The 27500-nt window shown below is 49.4% G+C and overlaps 3 protein-coding genes across 12 annotated transcripts in view; all 3 read left to right on the top strand.

Annotated features, from left to right (window-relative positions):
* Positions 1-1307, top strand: part of LOC131347465 (reticulon-4 receptor-like 2) — a 2467-nt gene extending 1160 nt beyond the window's left edge. The window contains 2 exon segments of the mRNA XM_058381524.1: positions 1-167; positions 170-1307. The exon segment at positions 1-167 is cut by the window's left edge and continues 1160 nt beyond it. Of these exon segments, the coding sequence (XP_058237507.1) occupies positions 1-167; positions 170-202 (200 nt within the window). The 3' untranslated portion in view covers positions 203-1307.
* A 179-nt stretch (positions 1308-1486) lies between these two features.
* On the top strand, positions 1487-9038 carry mfsd6a (major facilitator superfamily domain containing 6a). Of its 6 annotated transcripts, none has more exons than XM_058381507.1 (8): positions 1487-1758; positions 2582-3777; positions 3985-4547; positions 4894-4991; positions 5311-5472; positions 6956-7054; positions 7620-7903; positions 7999-8742. In XM_058381507.1, exons 2-8 carry the CDS (start codon positions 2602-2604, stop codon positions 8029-8031), a joined length of 2415 nt encoding a protein of 804 aa, XP_058237490.1. In that variant the 5' UTR covers positions 1487-1758; positions 2582-2601; the 3' UTR covers positions 8032-8742. The 6 variants fall into 6 exon arrangements, with proteins under 6 accessions (XP_058237490.1, XP_058237487.1, XP_058237489.1 ...); XM_058381504.1 differs by having other exon boundaries at positions 1488-1723; positions 8603-9038; XM_058381506.1 differs by having other exon boundaries at positions 1488-1758; positions 8633-9038.
* Positions 9039-11356: 2318 nt separating this feature from the next.
* Positions 11357-27500, top strand: part of glsa (glutaminase a) — a 27458-nt gene continuing 11314 nt past the window's right edge. The window contains exons 1-5 of one of the 5 annotated variants that reach the window (XM_058381519.1): positions 11678-11818; positions 12888-13048; positions 14450-14543; positions 14931-15049; positions 27297-27426. In XM_058381519.1, the coding sequence (XP_058237502.1) occupies positions 12990-13048; positions 14450-14543; positions 14931-15049; positions 27297-27426 (402 nt within the window). In that variant the 5' untranslated portion in view covers positions 11678-11818; positions 12888-12989. Of the gene's footprint in view, positions 11819-12887; positions 13049-14446; positions 14544-14930; positions 15050-27296; positions 27427-27500 lie in introns of all 5 variants that reach the window. The other 4 variants (XM_058381518.1, XM_058381517.1, XM_058381516.1 and 1 more) reach the window with 4 other exon arrangements.

Raw genomic sequence — 27500 nt, 5'->3', positions numbered from 1 at the left:
ACAACAACCTGAGCTGCTATCTGCCCGAGGAGCTGCGTGATTACCCACTGAGGGACGTGGACAACGAGTTGTGCTTCGCTGAAACGGTCACCGTGCTCATCATCACCGTCACCGTGATGATCACCGTGGTGGCCGCCATCATCATGGCTGAGAAAAAGAGGAAGAAGACAAACAAAGGGAAGCACTGGACCGAGGTCGGTGAGATCTCGACCGAATCGCAGAACTGACCCGGAACACGCTGGACGCTGGAGATTTTAAACATTTTCACCAAACATGATCCCATGACCTGTGCATGATCCACAGATACCTCCATCTACTGCAGTAACCTCTGAAATGTTTAAATTTAGTTCCTAAATTTCTTCCCTCGCTCTTTTGACATGTTTGAGTCACCTGAGCAGTTTGTTTTGATTTATTTAATGGATTTTGAGTCTTTTTTTGCGACTAATTAGTGTAGCAGCTTACGTGATCACCAGAAGTGTTCATTTATTAAAGTGAGATCAGCTCTCATGTACAGATCAGGGATTTGTAGGAATAAAGTCCAGATGTAGCAGTTTGTTGTTATTTATATTATTTATTTGATTAAAAATGATTTATTTATGATTTGTTGTGATGTTCATATGGAGACTGCATCAGCCCACAGTGACCTCTGGGTCAGTTCTGGTGCTGAGGTCTACAGTACAGTGGAAGCTCCTCAGTGTGATGATGTGGATGTGAAGTGGAGAGGTGTGAGCTGAGGACTGGGTTCCTGCAAACACACAGAACTGTCCAGTTCCCGGTCAGGATCATTTGGGAACGCTGTAGCTCCTCGTGTCTAACTGTCTCAGGTCTGCCTTACATTCTGCATGAAATATGTATTTTCATAACTACCTGAAATGAGATGATGTTTATAATGCACTTAAATATTAAGTTGTGCTGTTTTTGTTGAGATGAGATTGATCGACTTATTGACCTGTTTATCTACACAGGTGTAAAATGTAAATAAATATTTATCTGATTGTAATCTGTATTGGTGTTACTGGAAATAAATATTTTTAAAGATGTTTCCACGGTGGAGCTTTGTTATGTTTGTTGGATTAGGTTTCATCGATGATGGGCATGATACTGAAGAGAGGAACCGGCATGTGGGCGGGGCTTCAAACGTGAACGTAAAAGAAAAAACACGGAAGTAGCTGGTGGGAGGGGCTTAATGTGTCCTTAAACTAAAAATATATTAATTGAAACAAACTTAGCAGTTGGACTATTAAAAAACAAATTTAGGAGAGAAACATATATATATATACATATATGTGTGTGTTTAATAAAATGTATTATTATTAGTAGTAGTAGGAGGAGTATATTTAAATAAATAACTATAACTGTATTACTAATATTATAATTAGTTGGAGTAGTTGAGACGTTTAGCTCCACCCCACCGGCTACTTCCGTGTTTTTGTTCTCTTTCCAAGCCCCGCCCACGTGACAGTTGTTCGTTTGCGCAGCACGCGCGCAGGTGAATGTTGGCTCCTCGCCACATACACCGGAAAATGCCTTAACAGAAAGAACTACACCGCCGGTTATTATTATTATTACTAGTATTATTATTATTATTTTTAAAAATGAGTAATGTCTGGACATGTGTCATTCCTGTGTGAGTGACGAGCGGAGCAGAAACAGAACCCTGTGGTAAAGCCGAGTGTAAAATGGCAGCTCGGAGCTGACTTCTCACCGGCGGATGATCCCTGAGGTAACAAGAGCAGAAACTTTTCACAGACGCCTGAGGTAATCTCTGTGATATTAATTACACTGTAATAACAAATCTGTAAAATCTTCTCTGTTTAGACTTTTAACTATTCCTATATAACTATGTACTATATTGATCGTCATTTCTTTTTGTTAATTAATTACTCGCCTCAGATTTTAAAGTAATTTCTGACTTTTAAACGGTTCAGATGGGAATCTCTGGGTTTGTAATGTTATCAATCTGAAGAAAAAAAAACTTTGACGTCTAAAGTAGGTCATGAAGGCTCTAAACGTCCTGTTTGCTTGTAATACGCTCTACTTTTTCGTACTGTGTAGTACGCTAGTATGCGGCTGCAGGCGTTGCCATGGCAACCCGGCTGCTGTTAGCGTTCTCTCCTGGCTACTGTTTAGTGCGGAAGCACGCGACGCGTCTCTCCTCCCCTACACACACACACACACTTCCGCGTATGTCGCGCGCACGGAGACAGTGGCGTCATTGATGTCGGTGTCAGTCACACCGCGGTTCTACTCCAGTTTATTTTTAGCATCTCTTTGTGCAGTTAAAACGTACTTCTCATCACTCGGGTGTGTCTTTATTTTATATGAATCATCTTCCTAATCTCCACACGTCATCATTAAATATGTATTTTAGAAATACACAAGACTGATCGAGAGTGTCGTTTTTAAAGCGATCAGATGATCTGTCCTGGGTTTTAAGTGTTTTATGTGAGTTAGCTCTGTGGTAAAAAAATGTGGACACCCGAATCTGGACCCGAAGAGGAGTTCAAGTCAAAGTCTAGTGTTCAGCGATATCTTGAAGTCCTGGATTTATGACGATGTTTGTTTTTTTGCTCTTCTTTAGGATTCCGTCATCTAGAGGCCATGGCGCATGATGACCGCATGGCCATCCTGGAGGACGACGAAGAGGAGCTGAAAAGGAACGAAGCTATCGCTGGTGACTTTAACCGCCTCCATTTGGAGGTCCGCCAGGGTGACCCAACCACTCTACCTCCGCCCGAACCCGGTGAACCCGACCCAGAAAAACCGCCCATTCCTTTCTCCGAACACCAACTGGGCTGCTGTGAGGGCATGGTCCTGCGGATCAACCGCTACCTTCTGGTCTCCAAAGTGTTCTACTTTTTCTTCTACGCTGCTTACGGCTCACTGCACCCTCTGCTAGCTGTGTTCTATAAGCAGCTGGGGATGAACCCTTTCCAGTCTGGCTTGGTGGTGGGGATTCGCTACTTTATTGAATTCTGCAGTGCCCCCTTTTGGGGTGTTGTGGCTGACCGGTACAGGAAGGGCAAAGCAGTGTTGCTGTTCTCCGTTTTCTGCTGGTTGGTGTTTAACTGTGGGATTGGGTTTGTGAAACCAGCTTCAATGAGCTGCAAGTTGGAGAACCAGATCACAACTACAACTTTGGCCACAACTGTGGCTACCACTAATGGGACATCAGCACCCATGGTAGTTTCCACCAATGGGAGTTTAAGCTTAAATATGACATTCACTGATGGGACTGTAGCTCCGGCTACAACCTCCACCAATGGGATTGGAGTTCCGGCTACAACCTCCACCAATGGGATTGGAGCTCCGGCTACAACCTCCAGCAATGGGACTGTAGGTCCATCTGTAACTTCACCCAGTAGGACTAGAGCAGACATTTTATCTAATCCGTCAGCTAATAACACTAGGCAGCGCAGAGACCTGATTGGACATTTCTCCAGTTCATTCCTGCTGCCATCCAATCAGGAGTCAGTGTTGAGTTCTCAGCGCAGATTCAAACGAGACACTAATGCTAGCATTAACATTGCTTCAGGTGTCCAGACCACTGTTGCAGGACCTGAGCACACTTTTTCCACACACCCTCAGTCCACAACCTCCAGTAACATGAGCTCCACCTCCACACCCCCGAACCCCAGCACCAGCACCAGCACGCCTCCACCCAAATATACAATCGAATACAACCCCGACCAAGTGCAGGCCATCTTCCTCCTCATCCTGCTGGTGGTCATCATCGGAGAGTTCTTCAGTGCACCCGCAGTCACCATCGTAGACACGGTGTGTGTCATCACCATGTGACAAAGTGCATTATGGGTATTCTGTACTCTGTACATCATTTATACTGTAACCTGCTGTAGTCCATTGTGGGAACTAATTTGCTTTAATCTACATTTCCTCATATAATTTCATCTGTGCTAGTTCATTTGATTAGCAATCTTCTTGCCATACCTGATGCTAAATCGGTGATTTTTTTTATTTTCCCAGGTGACCTTGCAGTACCTGGGTACACACCGTGACCGTTACGGGCTTCAGAGGATGTGGGGCTCTCTGGGTTGGGGGTTGGCCATGCTCTTCGTGGGCATCTGGATCGACCACACCCATGTCTCCTACCACATCGAGGGCAACGCCAGCTGCAGCCTGCCCAACTACAAGATCGCCTTCATCGTCTTCGGCGTGCTCATGGCAGCGGCGCTGATCGTCGCCACGCAGTTCCGGTTTGAGGTACGACATTGTGAGGGTCGGACAAGGAGTGAGACAGAGCGGGATTCCTCAGGTGGGATGGACGGTGCCGCTCCCCCTGACGGTCAGGAGTTTCGCTACATGGAGCTGTTGCAGCTTCTGTGTGGCGTGCGCTACAGCACCGTGCTCTTCGTCGCCTGGTTCATGGGCTTCGGCTACGGCTTCGTCTTCACCTTCCTCTACTGGCACCTGCAGGACCTGAACGGCACGCCCACGCTGTTTGGAGTTTGTTCCATCCTCAGTCACGTGTCCGAGCTCGCTGCCTACTTCACCAGCCACAAACTGATCGAGCTGGTGGGTCATATAAGGTGAGTAGGAGGTCAGTGGGAGGTCAGTAGGACACGTGGTGTCAGTTGCTTAATCTTTCATTCACTTAGTGTAAATGTTTTCATTATTTAATACTTATACCTGCTTTTCTTTCTGTCTGCGTGTCTGTCGGTCTTGTTGCCTTCCTGTCTGTCTGCTCTTCTATCTCTGTATCTTGGCTTCCTGTCTGTCTCTTTCCCAGTCTGTCTTTCTATCTCTCTGCTTGATCTTAAGTTCTTCTTGTCTGTATGTCTGCTTATCTTTTTTATGCAGTGACAAAATGTATACATATGTGCTGCATATTGTTGTATACTGAATTTAACTTGTGTGTGTGTGTGTGTCCATCAGGGTGCTGTATATCGGCTTGGCGTGTAACACAGCCCGCTATCTGTACATCTCATACCTGAACAACGCCTGGACTGTGCTCCCCATGGAGGTGCTGCAGGGTAAAAATCACTCATAAAGACCATAAAGAAGGCGTGTGTGTGTGTGTGTATGTGTGTGTGTCTGTGTGTGTGTGTTCGGAAGAGGAATATAAAGTCTGACCTTTGTCATTTTTATATATTTTCTATGGCTACTGGTTTTTATTTCTCTTCTGCCTTTCAGTGGTTGCGATATGTTTGCTGAGTTTGTTTGTGTGTTTGTGTGTGTTTGTGTGTGTGTTTGTGTGTGTTCAGGAATGTTACTTCAGAGCAGGTCATGTAACTTTCAGCACTAGAGATTAGTCAGAAATGAGTGAATTTCTGTGTTTGTGTGTGTGTGTAGGTGTGACCCATGCTGCAGTGTGGGCAGCGTGTATCTCATACCTCAGCGCCGCCGTACCCCCTACACTCCGCACATCGGCTCAGGGAATCCTACAGGGTCTCCACCTGGGTCTGGGCAGGGGCTGTGGTGCCATGCTGGGGGGCATCCTGGCCAACTCCTTTGGTATGAACATTAGATCTCTCTCTCTGTCTCTCTCTCTGTCTCACTCTCTGTCTCCCTCTCTCTCTGTCTCTCTCTCTCTGTCTCACTCTCTGTCTCACTCTCTGTCTCACTCTCTGTCTCACTCTCTGTCTCCCTCTCTCTCTGTCTCTCTCTCTCTGTCTCACTCTCTGTCTCCCTCTCTCTCTGTCTCACTCTCTGTCTCCCTCTCTCTCTGTCTCACTCTCTCTCTGTCTCACTCTCTGTCTCTGTCTCTCTGTCTCTCTCTCTCTCTCACTCACACACACACACAGCACAGAAACCCCAGAGTCAGCAGATATTCAGAATAGAAACCTAATTACTCAAGACTAATTTTCGTTTCTAATGCAGCTGGAGGACATGAAGGAGACGTTTACTTTTAATTAACTTTATTTCAGAGTGAATGTAGGAGGTTTTCTCCTGAGGCACTGAGGCAGAACGGCACACTGGAATTTTCTACTGAGGAAAATATAGTTTAAAGTTTGTAGATGTTTATAATGTTAGAATTTGTTGTGAGTTTGTTATTATACGTGGACGCCTGGATATCTCTGGGTCAGTCAGAAGGTGTTGATTAGTTTTCTGTAACGGTGGCTCGGACAGTAGTGCAGGTTCATATTAAAGCGGCTCGTTCTAATACGTTATGGTTTCCATAGCAACAGCAAATGTTTTCCAGCACCTCCAGGACAGAGAGTTTAGGTTTATGTAGTTTCCAGTTCCAGGAGGGAATAACATAGGCTGGTGAGGGAGAGATTTCCGAGGCAGGGCGAGGCAGCTGTAATGTCACCGAGAACAGGAGATAACTCATTTCACAAGTGCAGAATTGTCATCTGATTACAATCATCATGTAAATAGAGATCACAGATTAGAGAGGCGTGAGATAACTCACCAGAGCTGCTCCTATGGAACTTTCCAACACTGGAGACGTGGAAAAAAGAAGCTCCTGTTAATTTATACTTAGGACTCCATCTAGAAGCACAAACTGGTCTGAGAGTTCAGGAATATCTTTAAAATGATTCAATTCATTATTCACAGTTTTACTGTTGTCTCTTGAGTGCAACAACTGTGTGTGTGTGTGTTTGTGTGTGTGTGTATGTGTGTGTGTGTTTGTGTGTGTGCGTGCGTGTGTGTGTTTGTGTGTGTGTGTATGTGCGTGTGTGTTTGTGTGCGTGTGTGTGTGCGTGTGTGTTTGTGTGTGTGTGTATGTGCGTGTGTGTTTGCGTGCGTGTGTGTGTGCGTGTGTGTTTGTGTGTGCGTGTGCGTGCGTGTGTGTGTGTTTGTGTGTGTGCGTGCGTGTGTGTGTTTGTGTGTGTGTGTATGTGCGTGTGTGTGTATGTGCGTGTGTGTTTGTGTGCGTGTGTGTGTGTGCGTGTGTGTTTGTGCGTGTGTGTATGTGCGTGTGTGTTTGCGTGCGTGTGTGTGTGCGTGTGTGCGTGTGTGTGCGTGTGTGCGTGTGTGTGTGTACATGCAGGTCCCGCTGAGACGTTCAGGGGGATTGGAATGGCCTCACTCGTCATCCTTCTGCTCTTCGCCTTCATCCAGAGTGTCACTGAGAAGGACAAGGACAAGGGTGAGTGAGAGAGAGACAGACAGAGAGAGAGAGAGTGAGAGAGAAAGATTGAGGGAGAGAGAGACAGAGACAGAGAGAGAGAACAAGCGAGACTGAGGGAGAGTGAGGAACAGTGGGACAGAGACTCGGTTGAGAAATGGGGAGATGAAAGAGAGACAGAGAGACTAAATGAAAAGCTGAAAGACAGATGGAGAGAAGAAGAGAGAGTGAGAGAGAGGATGATGCCAGTCTCAGCAAAAAGTTATTCTTTTTTATGTAATTATTCATAAATATTTTCAGCTTGTAACCATAGCTACCATGAATATTTTTCCCTCATGTTTTATTCTAACTAGCTATCTGACTATGTGCTAGTTAAATATCTCACTAACTACCTAAAGTAGTAAATGAACACTCTAAATAACCCACTCTTTGTGCCCAGCTCTTGCTGGTCAGAAATGGAGCGTGTGTCAGGTTACAGTGCATTCTGGGTCGTCTCGGTCCCTGAGTCCTCTTAAGGGCTCGTTAATGAGTAGAGTTGATCCGATCTGATAACGAGTCCTGAACGATCCCTTTCCTCACCCCGCAGAGAATAAGATGCTGGCCGAGAACATCCCCATCCCCTCCAGCCCGGTCCCCATAGCAACCATAGACCTGATGCCGAACTCCGAGGTGGTGACCCCGAGTGTCCAACAGGAGGCTAAACTTCCGGCTCGGAAAACACGGCACCAGGAGGAGCAGGAGGATGGCGCCAAACCCGCCTGGGCTCTCAGCGTCTCGCCGTGGGTCACCATTGCCTTCGCCGTCGTCCAGATCAAAGAGCTGATCGTCATGAGGAAGACACACACACACACCGAGGTCCAGCCTCTACAGGTAACGCAGGGCATTATGGGTAACAACACCAGAGATGTTATTTAACGTGTTTTATTCATGCGTGTTCTCGGGTTTGTCTTTCATGCCTTCATCAGAAGGAGCAAGGTAAGTGTGTGATGTGTGCATAAGTATACACACCCCCTGAGCTTAGATCTTATGTCCAAATTTACACAAAGCAGGAACAACAATATAGTATGCAAAATGATTTACAAATAAAAACATCATTACAGAAGTATTCACTGCTGCTGGATGCTGTGAAACCACTGAATTAGTTACGGTACCATTCAGAGTGATGAGATGAGTTGAATGGAGATGACCTGTGTGTAATCGTGTCACATGACCTCACTCTAATACACCTGTTCCTGAGAAGACCCAGAGATCGTTACTGAAACAAACAGCATCATCAAGACCAAGAACAAGTTCAGTCAGCATTAAATTCTGGCTTTGTAAAGAATGTGAACAATGTAAAGAATGTGAAGAATACAGCTCGGCGCTGCCTAGAGGAGACCGTCCACCAAAATTCACTGAGCAGGTAAAGCAGGGGTCAGTCAAAAAGGCAACCAACGGGGCCAAAGGTCATTATTAATCTATGATGTCACCACCAAGCTTCACACTGTGGACGGTGTAACAGTAAATAATGGAGAAAGGTTTTGCTTAGAAAATTTTTATTTCAAATAAATTATTTCCGGTTCTCTCTAGGACCCAGATAATTGTCCTCCAAACTTGCAGGAGGAGAATTCCCCTCCTGAGTCACGTGGGAGTGCAGCGCAGGACAAAGGTTCTCCCAGCAGAACACACACCCTGCCGGACAGGGCGCTGTCTCAGGAGGCCTCTACATGAGCCAAGCTCTCTCTCTCTCACTCACACACACACACACACACTTTAACACCACATTGATCATGAAGGACTCTTTTTTTTTGTGAAGCCCCTGTTTTATCATGATGATATCACACTGTGATAAAAGGATAAGCTGAAATTGCGGTACTGCAGTCGATATGTCGGCACACGTCCGGGGTGTTACTCTGTTTGTAAGTTATTTCCTGTATTTTTTAGTTTAATGTCTGATATAACTTAGAGTTATTTGATTACTGATCATTTGCATAAACACTGAAAACACCATCAGTCTTCTAATTTATTAACGTCCTGTTTTTAATAGTTTTCAAACTCCAGTCGTAAATATGTTCCCGTCCAGGGTTGAATTGAAGTCCAGGGATTGAAGTCCAGGGTTCAATTCTTTTGACTAAGACAATCCAGATCTCAGCAGCAGGCGTGTTTACGTGTGTGTGTGTGTGTGTACACAGCAGGGTTAGGGCACACACACACCCACGTAAACACACCTGCTGCTGAGATCTGGATTGTCTTAGTCAAAAGAATTGATTTAATTTTTTTTTTTTTTTTTTTTTACAGTAGTGCAACTTTTAATGCGCTTGTTCTAATGCGTTATCGTTTCTATAGCAACAGCCTCAATCACAGGCACGGGAGTAAAAGGAGTGTCCAGAATCTCCAAGCTGTATCTGGACATTTTCCCACATCAGGACAGAGGAGTTTATGCTTCTTTGTGGTTTTGTCAGTAACATGAGAAGTTGTGATTGAGTAAAGAGAGGCCGGTGAGGGAACGAGTGTTGATAGCTGCTATAACGTAAGAGAAAACGAGCTTTCCACAACAGTAAATAGTTAATAAATATTTATGATGTTTAATAAGTAAAAGAGTGTAATAATTGTTGCATTGCTGTGGTATAAGAGGAATAAAGCACTGCTGTTATAGGAGAATAATTTATAACACAATGCACAATTATTCATTATTATTATTATTATATATAACTGATAGAATTTTTAAGGTTTAAAGAAATTTGAAATTGGTGAAACATGGAGATTTTCAGACGTGAGGTACCATGGCTCACCTAGCACATTGTACAGTGTTGAGTGTGTGATGTTACTGTTCACACTGTAAACATCCACTACACCATCTAACACACACACACAAGCCTGTGGACATATACACACACCCTTAACATCTACAGGAAGTCCCATAGGAGAACCAATGTGACATCACTACGGAAACCAGTGTCCGTGTGGGCGTGGCCAGATCTTCAGCATCATCCAGGATGCACTACTGAGAATTTTTTTTTGTCTTTTTGCTGAGATGTCTTTAATCACCTTAAATTTCTGTATCACCAGCTGAAATGCAAACCAAAAGTCCAGAATTTAGCACTTTTGTAAAGAAAAGATCTATACAGTCAAAGGAAGTTCTTGAATAGAATATATATATTAGTAATATATAATATATATAGATAGATCTTTTCTTTACAAAAGTGCTAAATTCTGGACTTTTGTTTTGCATTTCAGCTGGTGATACTTATAAATAAATAAATAAATATATATATATATATATATATATGGTATGTTTATCTGTCTTCTACTATACCATAGCTATATTTTCCTCACTCTATGAGATAATAGAAATGCTCAGACCACAGCAGCACAGATCTGATCTGTATTTGGTCCTCTGTCCCTCTAGATGTATCTATATAAAGTAGAAAAGGTCATTGATCCGATGCTCCACAGGAGGAGGATCGTGTGTGCTGACCGAGTCAGTAGAGGTGATTCCTAAACTGATAGATCTGATGTCAAAATAACTCCTGAGTCATTGGAGAACTTCCTCTTTCTGAGACGTTCTTCCTCTTTACCTCCAGCTCACGGTTTCTTCTCATCAGTACTGATGGATGACCAAATGTCTGAACTATATTCCATTCATTTAGTGATGGAAAAAAAGCACATCAGTAAGCATGATATATGATCTGACCGCTCTTTTCACACAGATTTAGCTCCTGCTATTATAAACAGACTCGGATTGGGTCCTGAAACCGGTTCCTTGTTTTAATAGCATTAATGAACGGAGCAAAGAGCCATGATGGTCTTTTGTGGAAGGGTATAAAGTCTGTCAGGAACTGCTTTTGTAACATAATAAAGTAGTTTTAATGCACTTTTATACAAAGTAGCTCAAAATGCTAAGAATCAGACAGGAACATATGAGGAGCAGTAATACATGTAAACATCAAGACAAATCACTGCAGAATAGCTTGTAAAAGAAAAACAAGAATGTGATTTAATCAAAACTGAGGAAACTATATAAAATAGTTAATAAAATAGGTCTCTTCACCATATATATATTTTTTTATTTATTTATTTATTAGCATTAGGCTAGATCAGAAGTGTGCCTTTGTAATGGATTTGGCTTTCAGTTATTCACGATGAAACGATAAAGGCTTGATTAAATATATAAACATGATTTAACATACGGCATTTCTTTAATATCAGTCAGTTTATTTTAAGATATAAAGTGTTGTTTGAGGTGTTTGAGCTCTCTCCACTCCTCACATCACCTCACCGCTCTCTTTGTATGAAGCTTTCCCGTCTTGCCGGGAGGCTCTATTTTTTAGCGTTTCCGCATTATAAATGAGTGACACCTGATTCAGCCAATCGGCGACGCGAATGGACCGACGCAAGCCAATAGAAATACGAGAAGGGCGTGCGCGCGCCGATCTCCTCCAGTCAGGAACATCCTAGCGCGCCGAGCCGAGCCGGAGAAAGCCGAGCTGGATTAATCGGAGGGGTTTTAGATTCAGTATCAAGAGAGTTCTCGTGATTTCCGGTTGCAGAGAATAAAGACCGTGAGCAGCGCGAGACTGTCATGTTGCCGTTCAGGTGCTCGCTAGCTCTGAGGGAGCTGCTCAAACCGAACCGGACGAGTCCGTTATTGTGCGGTATCGCCAGGGATAATACCACACGAGCCGCTCGCGACAATGTCACATCAGCCACGGGGACGGAGGCGCGCGCGCCCGCCCGAGGATGCCGCCGTTATCTGTGCACGAGCGCCGGTCAACCGAAAGACGGCAAAGATGCAGCCAACGAGAAGTGAGTAATATACGCCACAGTGCTAGTGATGCTAACCACCCGAGTCCGTTCATTCATTTATACAGTACGAGTTTAGTTAGCATATAGCTAATAGAGCTAAGCGATGTGACGCAAGCATAACGATATCACGATATTCGGGTTATCTAATAAATGGCGACTGGAACACATTCATATAGCAGATCTGACAGTGGTTTATCATTTTTTTAACCATTAATCATTTACAGTAAAATAATAATAATTACAGTGCAGTCAGGAGATCACGATATTAACATCATATCGTATTGTCCAGGTCTAATACAAATCACACTCACAATTTCTCCCTTTAGTGAAAAAAACTATCCATTTAAATCCAAAACATTGTGAAATAAATCACTCCTGAACTGGATTTCATTCATTTAACAAGATTTCCTCACTGTTAGCTACTGCTTTGGGTTTTAAGTAGGTGATGCTCTGTAGGCTAGCGCTGACTAACTGAAGATCGACGCCATTTTGGACATTTTCTTCCAACTATTTTAGTTTAAACATCAATATCTCTGACACACACACACACACACACACACACACGTGCTGGAAAATGTTCCTCAAACACCTCAAGATATGGTTCTACTGAAATGTGTGAAGGATTGAAAGCAGCAGAACGTTTCAGAAACCAGAAGCAGCACCATGGTTCCTTCTGGAGAGCTCCAAAGTCCAGGAATGAGTGAGGAACCTGTTCTGACACACACACACACACACACACACACACACACACACACAGCCAGTGAATCCCTGGAGAGAGACAGCTTGTTCTCTCTCTCTCTCTCTCTCTCTCTCTGTGATTGTTGAAGGTCATCAGTGTATCCTCTGCATCTGTGTATAGATGCTGGTGTGTGTGTGGGTGTGTGTGAGTGGGTGTGGGTGTGTGTGTGTGGGTGTGTGTGAGTGAATGAAAGAAGGACCTGCCCATTAGCAGAAGACAGCAGGATGTTCACTTCGGGGAAGTGGAGGCTTAGCGTAGCTTATTTTAGCACTGATGCTAAAGTATCTGTATTATTCTACTAACTCTTTATTACACTGTATTTCTGTTAAGCTCCAGAGCAGTGTGTGATGACGATGACCACGATGATGATGATGATGATGATGATGATGAAGATTTTGTCACATGCTCGTTTTATGAGTGAATGTTTCATTGATGCTGTGTGTTTTTTTCCTCCCTGTGATGATCGATCTGCTCACTTTTGCATTTGTTCTGTAAGTATTTTTTGTTTAGTTTTTCTTTTGTTTGTGTTTGTCTTCCCTTCCATGTTCATGTATTCTAGAACCCTCCTCACCCCCATGCCCTTCTGCCATTACCTGTTCTAGAATCTCTCCAACCAGACTTCCATGCGCTAGAACATTTCTGACACGTTCCACTTCCACACGTGTCAACTGACCTTGTTCTAGAACCCTCTGAAAAAGCATTAGACATTTCAGAATGCTTTCAAGAAATATTGCATTTTCTACAACCTTTATGACAAGCACTCTAGAACCCTTCAGCCAGTCATCCCACAGAACACTGCTGCCATGCCGTCAACATTTGAACCCTTGCAACCAACACAGCTCTCAGCATTCGTGTTCTAGCATCCTGCATTCTAGAACTCATCCTTTACTAGAATTCTGCTTTTTAGAATCCCCACCCCCCACAATTGTTCTAGATTTGACTGTTCTAACATTCCTTCTAGAATACGCATTCTAGAACCCTTTCACCCAGTCTCCCACTTTCCAGAGCCTTTCTAACAAGCATTCTGCTCTCTAGAACCCTAGATTAAACATTCCATGTTCTAGATCCTCCCAGTCATCCAGAGCTCACATCCCAGACACATGTCCTGTGGGTCAGGAGTTCAGGTCTAGCCCGTGTGGTGTGTTGTGATGACATCACAGCGTTTTCCCCGGTGGACAGAATGCACTGCTGCGGTTCTGCCTGGGCTCATATAGTTATTAGTAAAAATGAGATCAGGAGAACTGTGGAACCTCTGCTGGAGGTGTTGTGTTGTATTGTCTATAAATACACAGAGTGAGGGTTTTTGTTCCCTAAGTTCTTCTCCAGTTCTGCTCTCTAGTGTGACTGATCTTCTCTGGGATGCGTCTCTATGTTTCTCCCCAGAGAAAGAAGCTCCATCCTTTTTTGTTTTCTTTTCTTTGTTAGTTTTGCCCCACCCACCCACCCATCATGGAGGACCACTCCTCAGCTATCTCACAATGCACTGCAGCACTGAGGTGGACTGGATGATGGAGTGTGTGTTTTCAGGCTGGTTCCTCTGCAGTTCCTGTGTCTCCAGCACTCTAACACATCTTCTCCCTCACAGTGTCAGTGATGATCCATACCCAGACCTGTAGTGTCTAACATTCCCACAATGTCACCATGATAACACTGCCATCTGGACAGAGCAGTGACCACACATTCGATACATTCACTACATCAACACTGACCGGTTTAATCCTCACTGACAGTCTGAGAGAAAAGCTGACCTGTTTATGTTCCAGTGTTACATGAAAAAAACCTTCATGTCCTGCTGACTGATACACAAGTCCTGTCTCAAGTGTGTGACCTTACTCTCACTCGCTCTCTTTGTGTGTGTGTGTGTGTGTGTGTGTGTGTTTCATCTCCAGAAGAAGGAAGGCAGGAATCCTGCCCAGTCTGGAGGATCTGCTCTTCTACACCATTGCTGAGGGCCAAGATAAAATCCCAGCACACAAGTTTACTACGGTACACACACACACACATCCCACATTCTAGAACCCTTCCACTAAGCCTCTCACATTCTAGAACCCTTCCACTCAGTCTCCCACATTCTAGAACCCTTCCACTCAGTCTCCCACATTCTAGAACCCTTCCACTGAGCCTCTGACTTTCTAGAACCCTTCCACTCAGTCTCCCACATTCTAGAACCCTTCAACTGCACCTTCCACATTCTAGAACCCTTCCAACAAACACTTAACTCGATGGACTCTTCATAATGAGCACCCCACATTAATCCGTATTCTAGAACTGTTCTAACATCTCTCTCTCTCTCTCTCTCTCTATCTCTCTCTCTCTCTCTCTCTCTCTCTCTCTCTCTCTCTCTATATCTCTCTCTCTCTCTCTCGTGTGTAGGCGTTGAAAGCGACAGGTCTGCGTACAGGAGATCCTCGTCTGAAGGAGTGTATGGAGATGCTGAAGATCACACTGAAGACCACGTCTGATGGAGCTCTGGATCGACACCTCTTTAAAAAGTAACAGCACTCACATTTCTCTGTGTGTGTGTGTGTGTGTGTGTGAGACACATCATAATAAACCTTTCTTTAGCTCTGAATTGGTGTTAAAGATCTTTCACTCTCCATCTCACTCCCTCAGAAGAGAACTGTTCATTATTAATCACAGACTCAGCTCCAGACACGTGATTGGCCGCGCCGTCTGCGTCTGCTCAGAACTCAGTATTAAATATTCAGCAGTGTTGGGTTACTGTGAGGTTTCACAGACAAAAATCCCTTAGTGTGTGTGAGTGTGCGTAGGTCAGTCCAGCGCAGCATGCAGGTAAGGCAGGTCAATACATGTAGGTGCGCATGGGCATGCAGGTAAGGCGCGCAGGTGCTGCACAGAGTGTGTGTGTGTGTGCGCCATGAGGTGCGCGGGCACGTGAGTGTGCGCATGAGTGTGCAAGGCGGCGTGTGAGTGTGCGCATGGGCAGGAGTGTGCGTATAAGGTGGCGTAGGCAAGGCGGCGTAGGTGCGCATGCAGGCGCATGCAGGTGTGCGCATGCAGGTGCGCAGGAGTGTGGAGCAAAGGCGGCGCTGCGCGTGGAGGTACAGGTGTGCCATGAAAGGGTGGTCGGCAGTGAGCGTGCTGCACAAGTAAGGAGTTGCATGGCAGGAGTTGCGTCGCATGGCACGCAGGTGTGGCTGCACAAGCAGGTATGCCGGCAGGCACAGAGTGTCGCACGCACGCTGGTCAAGGAGCGGGGTGAAAAGGCAGAAATGCATGCAGGTGCTGGGCACATGAAAGGGCACAGCATGCTTAGCGTGCTACATGCAGAGCAAAGGCACACAGGCAGGCGAGGGTGTTGCATGTCACATGCAGGAGTGCACATGCAGGATGTACATGGCAGGGTACAAGGCAGGTACACATGCTGAGGAGTGTGCGTGGAGTGCGTGGAGTGCTACGCCAGGAGTGCCATGTCAGAGCACATGTCACAGGAGGTCACAGAGGTAAGGCATGCATGGTGCTTGAGCAGGTAAAGGCAGGAGTGTGGGGTGAGTGCTGCAGGAGTATGGTTTATGCAGGAGGCCAGCAGGCAGGAGTGCAGATGCGCAGGATGCTATATGCAGGAGGCGCAGCCACATGCATGTGCAGGCATGCAGGTGCAGGAGTGTACAGAGGCAAGCAGACGCATGCAGGCCACAGGTTGCATGCAGGCCACTACAGATGCATACAGGATGCATGCATTATGCAGGCAAGGCAGGAGTTGTATGGTACAGGTGGTGGGCAACACAGGTAAGGCAGGAGGTACAAGAAGTATGCAGGTGGTGCAATGGGCAGGTGTGCATGCAGGAGCGTGCTGCATGCTGGGTGAGTGCAAGGGCATGCTGGTGTGAGTGCCAGATGCATGCAGGAGCAGGCTACAGGTGGGCACAAGCACACAGGAAAGGCAGCCACCAAGTGGTGAGCAGGCAACACAGGAGTGGTGGCAACAGGAGTGGCACAACACAGGAGTGGGCACATGTCAGTAGGCACAGAGTAAGGATGTGTGGGTGTTGAGTGGGCAGGTGCAGGTGCACTGTGGTGTGCAGGCAGGAGGTGCGAGGCTGCAGGAGTGGGCAGGAGTGTGGAGGTGCTTGATGCAGGGCAGTAGGTGGTGCTGCAGGCAGGCAGTGTGTAGGACGCATAGCAGGCCAAGAGGCAGGGGCATGCAGGTGGCAACACAGAGGAGGCAAATGCATGTACATACAGGAGGTGCTGCATATAGCACAGGTGTAGGTGCAGGTGTGTCAGGTAAAGGAGGTGTGCTGCAGGATGCAGGCGCAGGATGTGATGCAGCAGAGATAAAAGGCAGAGTGCAAGAGGCAGGTGTGCTGGTGAGTGTGCGCAGGAGGCTAAGGCAGGCACAGCAGGTAAGAGCAAGGCAGGTACAAAGATCCAGAGTGTGCGCACAAGGCATGTTGGGTGAGTGCACAAAAGGCAGGTCAGGTAAAATGCAGGTGCAAGGCAGGAGTTGGGTAAAGGCACAAGGCAGGGCAGGTTCACGTCATAGGAACAAGATGCAGGAGTGTACAAGACAGGAAAAGGGGCATACACAGGTGTGCCAGGTGAGGCAGGGAGTGTGTGTAAAGGCATGAAAGGTATGTGTGAGTGGGCACACAGGATAAGGGTGGTGAGGCAAGGCAGGCATGCATGCAGTGTGCTGCAGGGGTGGAGTGGGCATGCAGGAGGCATGGTGGAGGCATACATGCAGGCAGGCAGGTGCCAGGTGGTAAGGGCAGAGGCACGCAGGTGCTGCACATGCAGCATGAGTGCTGTGCAGGCGCAGGAGTGCATGCAGGAGGCTGCAGGAGGCTGCAGGAGGTGCTGCAGGAGGCAGAGGTGTGTGGAGGTGTGCAGGAGGCGCAGGCCAGCATACACATGAGTCAATGAGGTGCAGGAGGTGTGCAGTGTGCATGAAAGTGCACATGAGTGCCAGGAGTGTGTGCAGGAGTATACGCAGGAGCGCCATACGGCATGCTGCACACACACAGGTGGCCACAGATAAAGGCAGATCACACGTACAGGCTGCATGCAGGTACACACACAGGAAAACAATACACAGGATGCAAATGGGCACACACGCAGGAGCGCGCGCGCACAGGCCACGCAGGAGTTGCACAAACACAGGCACAGGAGTTGCACAAGACACACGCAGGCACACAGGCAGGCACAGGTGTCGTTGAAGGCAGGAGTTGCAGGCTGGTGATGGCAGGAGGCATGGCATGCACGCACGTTGGCTAGTGTGCTGCAGGTGATCGCAGGAGTGCTCAGCAGGCATGAAAGGCACAGGTGATGTGTCCACGCATGCAGGAGTGTGCTGCAGATGTGCTGCACACACAGGTGCGTCACAGGTGGAGTGGTGGCCATGCAGGAGTTGGGCAGCACGCATGCAGGAGGCACACAGCAGGCATGCATGAGCAGGCAGCAGGAGGCGCTGACACATGCAGGAGTGGGTAAGCGCATGAGGCACAGATGCATGCAGGTACAAACACAGGTGTGGCTGCAAGATGTGTACAGGTGGTGCACATGAGCACGCAGAGGCAGGTGCGCATGTTGATGCGCGCATGCAGGAGTGTGTGCGTGATGTGCATGAGGGCAGGAGCGCTTGCGCCGCAGGAGTGCCGCAGGATATGTACGCAGGTGCCTACACATACAGGTATGTTACGCACGCATGCATACGCCACGCTATGAAAAAGCAAAGGCATGCTATGAGTTGTGTGCATGCAGGAACTGTGTCATACAGGTGTGCTTGATGGGCAATGCATGCAGGAGGTTATATGTAGGTCATAGGTAATGGTCACAGGCTTAGGTAGGTGGGCAGGTGAGTGTGCTGCATACACATGTGAGTTGGGTACAAGATGCATACAGGCTGCCAGGTGAGTATGGGCAGAAAGAACAGGTACAACACAGGTAACAAGACAACATGAACATGTATGGGGTATGTACATTACATGTGACATGAGGTAGGCAAAGATATGGTGTGGTTACATAGATAAGGCAGAGGTGTGGTTAGGCTTATATGCAGTAGGGGGACAAGGCAGGTAAGGTATGCAGGAGGTGGCAGACAGGAGGCGAGTGTGCTGCATGAAAGGTGGAGGCGTATGCAGGAGTGTGTGGAGGGCATGCAGGAGGCAGCGCAGGCATGCAGGAGGGCGCAGGAGGCGCTGCACAGGAGTGTGCCAACAGCGTGCAGGTGTGTGCCTGCATGCAGGAGAAGGGCAGCTGCATGCATGCAGGTAAAAGGTCATAGGTGAGTGGCACATATGCTACATGCAGGCTGCATGAAAGGTGCTGCATGCAGGAAGGCATGGCAAGGCAGGAGCGGTGTCGTGCATGAAAGGTGCTGCATGTGCAAGGCAGTGGGGTGTAAAAGGCAGGAGTGTGTGAAGGCAGGGTTGCAGCGGGCAGGTGCTGCAGGCAAGGGTGCTGCACAGGGAGGAGGTGCTTGGGTGTGGAGAGTGTGTGAGAGTGTGCTGAGTGTGCAGCATGATGTGCACACAGGAGTTGCGCGTGCAGAGGCACAAGCAGGAGCAAAGGCAGGATGCACAGGAGTGGGTGTCGCATGCAGGAGTGTGCTGCATGCAGGAGCGCCACATGCAGTGAGCGCAAGCACGCAGGAGCGCCAGGTGGTGGCGCATGGGCACAGGAGGTGCAGGTAAGGCAGGTACAGGTTACATAGTGCTTGGAGCAAGTGTGTGGAGGTGGAGGTGCGCAGGCGTGCGAGGTGCAGAGGTGCTTGAGAGGCTGCAGGGGCGCATCAGGAGTGCATGCAAGGAGGCGCAGGAGTGCGCGGTGCCGCAGATGCGCGCATGCAGGAGCGCGCACAGGATGCGCGCACAGATGCGCGCAGGTGTGTCAGGGTGGTAATGCAGGTGTGCTGCAGAAAATGTTAATGCCAGGTGCATGGTGGTACAGGTGGCACATGTCACAGGTAAGGCAGGTTGCACGCAGGTAAGGCAGCATGTGCAGGTGATGTGCATGAAAGGGGTGTGTGAGCGTGCTTGAGAAAGATGCAAGGAGTGCTGCAAGGCAGATGGGAGGAGGCAGGAGCAGCAAGGCATGCATGCAGGAGCAAGGCCACGCAGGAGCCAGGTGAGTGTGTGACAGGTAACACCACATGCCAGGTTACAGGTACAGCATGCATCACAGGTATACATGGTGCCACATGCAGGTCAGGCAGGAGTGCTGCAGGCTGGCATGCAGGAGTGCATGCAGGTGGCATGCAGGTGACACACACAGCAGGCCAGGTGGAGGCGCAGAGGGGCAGGGTTACATCATATAAGATGTCAGACAAGAGGTCATAGGTATGCCATGACAAGGAGGGGCAACAGGTATACAGGCAGGTGGTACAGGCTGGGCAGGCAGTAGGTGGGCTAGGCCAGGTGTCAGGTGGTTGCAGGTGGTAGGTACAGGCAGGTGCAGGAGGTGCTGAGAGCAGGCAGCAGGTGGCATGAGCAGGCAGCATGCAGGAGGTGCACAGAGTGCGCAGCAGGAGGTGCATGCAGGACGTGCCACACGCAGAGCAGGCTGCACAGAGCGTGTGGGCATGCAGGAGTGCGCGCATGCAGGGCACGTTGCGCTACAGGTACACAGGAGGGGCGTTAATGCACACATACAGGTGCGGTCACAGGCACATGCACGTTCAGGAGTTGGGTGTCGCACGCAGGCCGCAGGTCGGGTTGACGCAGGGCCACGTTACGCATGATGCGCCACGTTGGCTTGAAAGGTGTGTGGAGCAAAGAGACAGGCCATGCAGGAGTTGCAGCATGCATGTGCAGTGATGCAGGTCAGGCATGCAGAGTGGGCACACAGGACACACATACAGGAGTCAGGTATGAGTGGTGTAAAGGCAGGTGGCAGGCAGGCAGGATGTGCAGGCTGCATACAGGCCACAGGCAAGGCAGGCCAGGCAGGGTGCTGCCATGCATACAGGATAGTACAGGCAGACAAACAAGAGGGCCACACACAAGACAGAGGGGTAGGCCAGGCACAGGAGGTGGTGGCCAGGCAAAGGCATGCAGGAGGTAGGTGCAGGTGAAGGCATGCAGGAGCAGCTGTCGCAGGCAGAGCGCAGGCAGGAGGTGTGGAGTGTGCTAGGCTGGGCAGGGCTGCAGGCTGTCACATGCAGGCCACATGTGCCAGTAGGCACAGGTGGTACAGGTGTAAACACAGGGTAAACACAGGTCACATGGTGGTGGCACAGGTCACACAAGACACAGGGTGTAAGGGCTACAGGTGGGCAGGTAACACATGCAGGCCAACACATACAGGTGGTGGTGGGTGCAGGCAGGTCACAGGCAGAAACACATATACACTGTAGGCAGGCACACATGTTACTGTGGTGTGTGAAAAGATAGCAGGCAGGTGGGTACTATGCATATGTAAGTGGGTGGTAAAAGTATGATAATACACGCAGGATGTCACATGCAGGCCACAGCAGGTGTTTAAGACAGCAGTAACAACAGAGGTCAAGTACACATGCATTATGAGTGCTGAGGCAAACACAGGCATGGGTAGGTACAGGTAGGCAATACAGGTGGTGTGTGATGTGTGTGCTGCAGGTGGTGCCAGGAGTGCAGGTGCGCAGGAGGTAAAAGAGTACAGGAGGTGGAGTGTGCGCAGGGAGCGCAGCGAAGGCAGGTGGGTGCAGGAGGAGGCGCAGGATCACATGCAGGCAGCATGCAGGTGGTTAAGATGCACTTGGAGGTGCATGCTGCATGCAGGATGTGTGTGCCAGGCAGGTGCACCACAGGTAAAGGCAGGATAGCATGCTACGCTATAGCAGGTGTCAGGTTTATAAGCATGCTGGTGGAGCGTGCGCATGCTGGCTGTGCAGGTGCCAGGTGAGCGGAGTGCCAAAAAGCTGGCGAAAGGTGTCAAGCAGGTGAGTGTGGCGCTGGTGAGCGGTGTCGTGTGGTGCGCATGAAAGGGGGTGCAGGTGATGTGCTGCATGCACGCAGAGGGTGGCCAGGAGTGTGCCGGCAGGTGCTGGCCAGCGTGCCGCAGGTGATGGGTGTCGCATGCATGTTGATGCACAGGAGCGTGGTCACACATGCAGCTTAGCCTGGCAGGTGCTGGGCAGGAGTTGTGTGCTGTGTTGCTGCAGGCAGGCATGCAGGAAGAGGTGCGCATGCAGCCAGGAGGTGCATGGTGAGGAGTGCGCTGTGTGGCGGAGTGAGGTGCCAGGAGGCGCAGGGCGCATGCAGGCCAAGCACATGAGCGCGTCGCTGAGGCACAGGAGGTGTGCCAGGTGCTGCATGAGCGCACATGCCAGGAGTGTCTAGCCAGGAGCGCAGGAGCGCGCAGGAGGGCCAGCATGCAGGCATGTCAGCATGCATGCAGGTGCGCAGGAGGTGTGCGCAGGAGGGCAGGATGCTACGCAGGCCGCATGCAGGAGTGCACGCATGCACAAGCATGCAGGAGTCAGGCACGCAGGATGTGCCAGCATGCTATACAGGCCGCAGGTGGTGTCAGGTGGCTGACGCGACAGGTGCACAGGAGCGCGCGTGGACGCACATGCTACGCAGGTGTGCCAGGTGAGCGTCGCGCAGAGCGCTGAGTGCGCACGAAAGGTGCGCAGGTGATGGTGTCCGCGCACGCAGGAGCGTGCCGCAGGAGCGTGCTGGCATGCCACGCAGTGTGCCGGCAGGTGAGCGTGCCGGAAAGGCACAGGGAGTTGCGCACGCGCGTGTGAGGTACACGCAGGTAAAGGGTGCGAGCAATGTAGGTGAGTGTGTCGCATGCTGTCGCAGGATGCATGGGGGCATGAGCAGGCTGCATGCAGGTAAAAGGTCACAGGTGGCACAAGGAGTGGTGGAAGGCAGGTGGCACATGAAAGGTGCCGCAGGAGGTGGTGCGCGCGGAGGTGCTGCATGTTGCGGAGGTGCAGCGTGCCGCATGAGCAGGCAGGAGCGCGCAGGCAGAGTGAGTGTGTGTGGTGTCACAGGTACAGGCATGCGCATGCAGGTGGTACATGCAGGCATGCAGGGGCGCATGCAGGAGTGTGCGCATGCAGATGGCCGCATGCTATGGAGCTGCGGGCTGTGCATGCAGGAGGTACGCAGGGGCCACACAGCAGGTGATCAGCAGGGCCAACAGGGCAGGTGCAGGCCACAGGATGTGCTTGGCACATGCTATGGAGTGCGCAGCATACACGCAGGCCAGCAGGTGATGGGTGGGCTATGCGCAACAGCAGGCAAACAGGCACGTTAATGGTCACACACAAGGCAGGAAGATAGCGTTGCCAGCAAAGACGCTGCACGCAGGTGTCACACGGCAGTGAGGCAGCGCATGCAGATGGGCATGCACGTCACAGGCAGGCTCATGCCACGTTGCGCAGGTGCACGCCAGGCGCATGGGCAGGAGTTGGGGCCGCACGTGGATGCGTGCGCAGTGGGCACGCATGAGCGTGGCCAGGTGATGCGCGCACGCAGGAGCGTGGAGCGCTGGCGCAGAGTGCGCTGCAGGTGGGGCTGCATGCAGGTGTCTGCTGCAGGTGGAGTGCGCAGGAGCAGGCTGGGCACAAGAGGAGGGGTGCGCCAGTCGAGCGTGCGTGTGCTGGGCCCCACAGGATGTACAGCGCATACATAGGCAGGTCAGGAGGTGCATGGCCAGGCAAGCATGCAGGCATGAGGGGCAGGCATGGGCAGGAAGGCATGCATGCAGGAGTGCATGCGTGGCGAGCAGGCTGGCATACATGCAGGCAGGCACATGTCAGGCAGGAGTGTGGGTGGCACGCAGGCCGCATGCATGCAGGCGCGGTGTGGGGTATGCAGGAGGAGGCATGGTGCGTGAGAGGTGTGAGATGCGCAGAGATGCGCAGTGCTGCATGGATGCGCATACGCTGGGTGATGCTACGAGCGTGATGCGCGCATGCAGGAGCGCAGCAGACAAAGGCATGTGAGCAAAGGCAGCGCAGAGTGCTGGCATGTCACAGGAGCGCACACAAGGCAGTGAGCGCAAGGCACAGAGCGCGCCAGAAAAGGCAGTGCGCATGCATGCAGGTTATGGTGAGTGCAGGTGTGCCAGGTAGCAAAGGCACAGGTGTTGCATAAAAAGGCATGCAGTGAGTCATGCAGAGCAGCAAGGGTGGTGGAGTGCATGCATGCGAGTGTGCTGGGCATGAGTGTGAGTGTGCTGGAGAGCGTAGTGCTGCATGCAGTGAGTGTGCGCAGGAGCAAGGCAGGAGGTGGAGTGTGCGCAGCTATGCAGGAGGCATGCAAGGCAGGAGTGTGCTGCATGCAGGAGTGGGGGCATGCAGGAGGTGCAGGCAGGGCAGGTAGGCGCAGGGCAGGTTAAGGCATGTGTATGTATGCCTGTAGGCAGCTGGGCAGGCATGCAGGGTGTGGCAGACAGGCAGAGGTGCTGCATGAGTGTGTGTGGAGGGCTTGAGAGGTGCACATGCAGGAGGTACATGCAGGAGTGGAGTGGAGGCAGGAGTGTGCATGCATGCAGGAGTGTGCATGCAGGACGCAGGTGTGGAGTGGAGGCAGGAGGTCACATACAGGGTTGCAGGTGCTGGCATAGCATCAGGCTGCACGCAGGCATGCAGGTACACACATGATATGGCTAATGCAGTGATGGCACAATAGGTATGTGGAAGACACTGACCATGATGTGTTGATGTTGGTGTGGGCAGGCCAAAAAGGGCAAGAGCTGAATACACAACACACAAGACACCCAGGTCACAGGTGTTTGCAGGTCTACAGGGGGTCACCAGGAATGCAGGTGTCAAACAGGAATACATAGGTCACAGGGCTACAGGCCAGGTCACACAGGCCAGGTGGCCACAGGTCACAGGCAGGTCAGCAGGCACACAGGTGGTGGCAGGCGCAGGCCACAGGTGGTATGGGTGGAGGTGCGCGGATGCGCAGGTGCATGCAGGAGGCACAGGAGGCGCATGCAGGAGTGCGCAGAGGTGGAGGCATGCAGGAGGAGGCGCATGCAGGAGCAGGCGCATGCAGGAGGTGCACAGGAGTGCACAGCATGCCAGGAGTGTGCTGGGCATGCAGGAGTGCGCTGCATGCAGGTGCAAGATGCAGGCCAGGTGCAGGAGGCTGCTCATGGGCAGGGTGGGCGGCAGGCCAGCATACAGATGTGGGCTTACGCAGGCCAGAAGGCATGCAGGCCACATGGGCATACATGATGTGCACATGAGTGCAGCATGAGTGATAAAAGTAGAGTTGCACACATACAGTGATGGCACAAGCATGCTAAGATAAGGCACACAGGAGGCACACACAGATGGGTGGCCAAAGAATGAACAGGATCAGGAGCAAGGTGGTGTGCAGGGGTGGCTGTGCTATGGGTGGGTGTCAGGATGCACAGATACAGGCTGCAGACACATGCATGTCACAGGCCAGGTGTCACACAAGAGTTGGGCTACAGGTAAACACACACCACCACAGACAAGACAAGACAAGAGGTAACAGCAGGCCACAGGAGGTGGCAGGCTGTGCAGAATGTCAGATACAGGTATAGGCAAGTAGGTGGTACACATACAGGAGTTAAGGTCATAGGTAGGCAGGCTGCAGGCTGGAGGCAGGAGTACGCAGGCACAGGCAAGCAGGTACACAGAGGCCACAGGCAGGTGGTATGCAGGTAGTGATACAGGTATGCAGGCACAGCATGGGCAGGTGGGTTAGTAGGCTGCAGGCATGCACATACAGGTGGTGGTAGGTGGTAAGGCAGGGCTGCAGGCTACAGGTGGCGACAGGCAATATACAGAGGTCATACAGGTAGGTGCTGTAGGTAGGCAGGTGGGGCACAGAAAGGTAGGTGTGGCAGGTAAGAGACAGGTGTGTGGTGTGGTGTGTGTGTGTGCGCAGGTAGGCAGGCAGGTAACAGAAAAGGTAAGGCATGCAGCGCATGTGTGTGTGTGTGTGTGCGTGTGTGTGAGTGTGACCTCAATGTTTAACACCAAAAGCATGATGTCATCCAGGACTCTATTATCCTTTATATATGTTAAAACCAGTGACCAGTTTATATTTATAAATGATTAAATACACCAGATGGATGATGATGCTCATTTCTGATTGGCTGGCAGGATTCAGATGCAGGAAGTCACTGACAGATGAGGTGTTTGTGTATAAAGCTTTCTGCTGAAATCCTCCATCTGGCGGTTTGTGATGGTGGGATTACAGGGTGTGCAGTCTCCAGCGGTTATGTAATGACTTTAATACATTTTATAATACAGTTTTTGAGGGTTAGCAAATATTAGCATATGTTAGGTCAATGTGTAAATTTGTGTGTTTATTTAGGCAGTTAGGGATAAACATTATACAGGAAATTTACAGCTTATGATTGTACAGAAAAAGTGCTGGTTAAAGTAATAAATGCCCAAATACTCACTTGTGCCTTTTAGCTTGGATTACTAGCTCTCCATAGAGAACATTATTCTGTTAGATGGTGTTGGAAGTTAAGGGTAGGTTTTCAGTGTGTAAATATTCATGCCGTCTTCTTTGCAGAAACAAAACCGTTCCTCAGAGCTCTCTTCTGCTTTTAAGCTGCCTCTGAGTACACCAGAATACAGAATGTAGTCTTAGCTTCCGCCGCTGTGATGATTATTCACTGCTATACTGTTAGTTTCACTGAAGACATGATGATGCACACCAGCTAAAAAAAGGATTTCGGGTGCTGAGTCACTTCCTTTTGCTTTAAGTCAGACGAGTGCTTCATCTCCATCCACAGACAGCGACGGTGTTCTTTTTCTTTTTAAAGCATGTTTAGGTCAATTCTGAACCATAACCCATTATAGCACAGACATCATGATGTGAGATTTTTCTCATGATCATGCTGAATCATGAGACTGTACAGACCTTGTGGCTTTCTCCATGTTGGAGTGTAACCATGATGACAAACAATAATAAACAAAAGAGTAGACATTGCGTAATACAGTCATATGGGTAATCATGATCTCAACATTATAAATAAAGGAGTTATTTTAGCTGTAGAGTTGGTCTGTTCAGTGCTGCAGTAGTTACACTGATCAGCCATAACATTATGACCACCTGCTTAATATTGTGTTTTTGTGCCCTGACCCGTCCTGCACTGTGTGTTCTGACCCCTTTCTATCAGACCAGCATTAACTTCTTCAGCAATTTGATCAACAGTAGCTCGTCTGTTGGATCGGATCACACGGGTCAGCCTTCTCTCACCAGGTACATCAGTGAGCCTTGACCGGCCATGACCCTGTCTCCGGGTCACCACTGTTCCTTCCTTGGACCACTTTTGATAGATACTGACCACTGCAGACCGGGAACACCCCACAAGAGCTGCAGTTTTGGAGATGCTCTGATCCAGTGGTCTAGCCATCACAATCTGACCCTTCTGGTCAAACTCGCTCAAATCCTTACTCTTGTCCATTTTTCCTGCTTCTAACATCAACTTTGAGGACAAAATGTTCACCTGCTGACCAATATATCCCACCCACTAACAGGTGCCATGATGAGGAGATACTTAGTCTTATTCACTTCACCGGTCAGTGATCAGAATGTTGTGGCTGATCGGTGTATATTTATCAGTGTCCTGTTATATAAAAATTCATAGTCAAGTTCTGGGCAATTAAGCCAGCTAGATTTCAGTGTTATATCGAGAGACATATGACTGTAAAAATGATTATTATAAGAAGACAGTCCAGTGTAGAGCTGGAAAGGAAATTATGAAGTTTGATGATGATGTACACAATTATTGTTATTTCAGATGTTATCTGTGTGTGTGTGTGTGTGTGTGTGTGTGATGTAGATGTGTCCAGAGCAACATTGTGCTGCTCACTCAGGCCTTCAGGAAGAAGTTTGTGATTCCTGATTTCCAGTCGTTCACATCGCACATAGACGAGCTGTACGACAGTGCTAAGAAGCTCTCTGGAGGACAAGTGAGTGATGATGCTGTCGGGTGTGTGTGTGTGTGTGTGTGTGTGTGTGTGTAAGTGATCAGACTTCTGTAGCT

The sequence above is a fragment of the Hemibagrus wyckioides genome, linkage group LG27 (assembly GCF_019097595.1).
Source record: "Hemibagrus wyckioides isolate EC202008001 linkage group LG27, SWU_Hwy_1.0, whole genome shotgun sequence".
Classification (NCBI taxonomy): Eukaryota; Metazoa; Chordata; class Actinopteri; order Siluriformes; family Bagridae; genus Hemibagrus; species Hemibagrus wyckioides.
Note: the sequence above shows the minus strand (reverse complement) of the source record. Positions and strands in the feature narration are given on the sequence as shown.

What these genes read in the sequence shown, in the direction of transcription:
- mfsd6a (XM_058381504.1), top strand. Translation starts at nt 2,602, where the DNA reads ATGGCGCATGATGACCGCATGGCCATCCTGGAGGACGACGAAGAGGAG. An exon ending in CCCCATGGAGGTGCTGCAGG is followed by an intron (nt 4,992 to 5,310) that starts GTAAAAATCACT and finishes GTGTGTGTGTAG; the next exon opens with GTGTGACCCATGCTGCAGTG. An exon ending in CCGAGGTCCAGCCTCTACAG is followed by an intron (nt 7,904 to 8,602) that starts GTAACGCAGGGC and finishes GGTTCTCTCTAG; the next exon opens with GACCCAGATAATTGTCCTCC.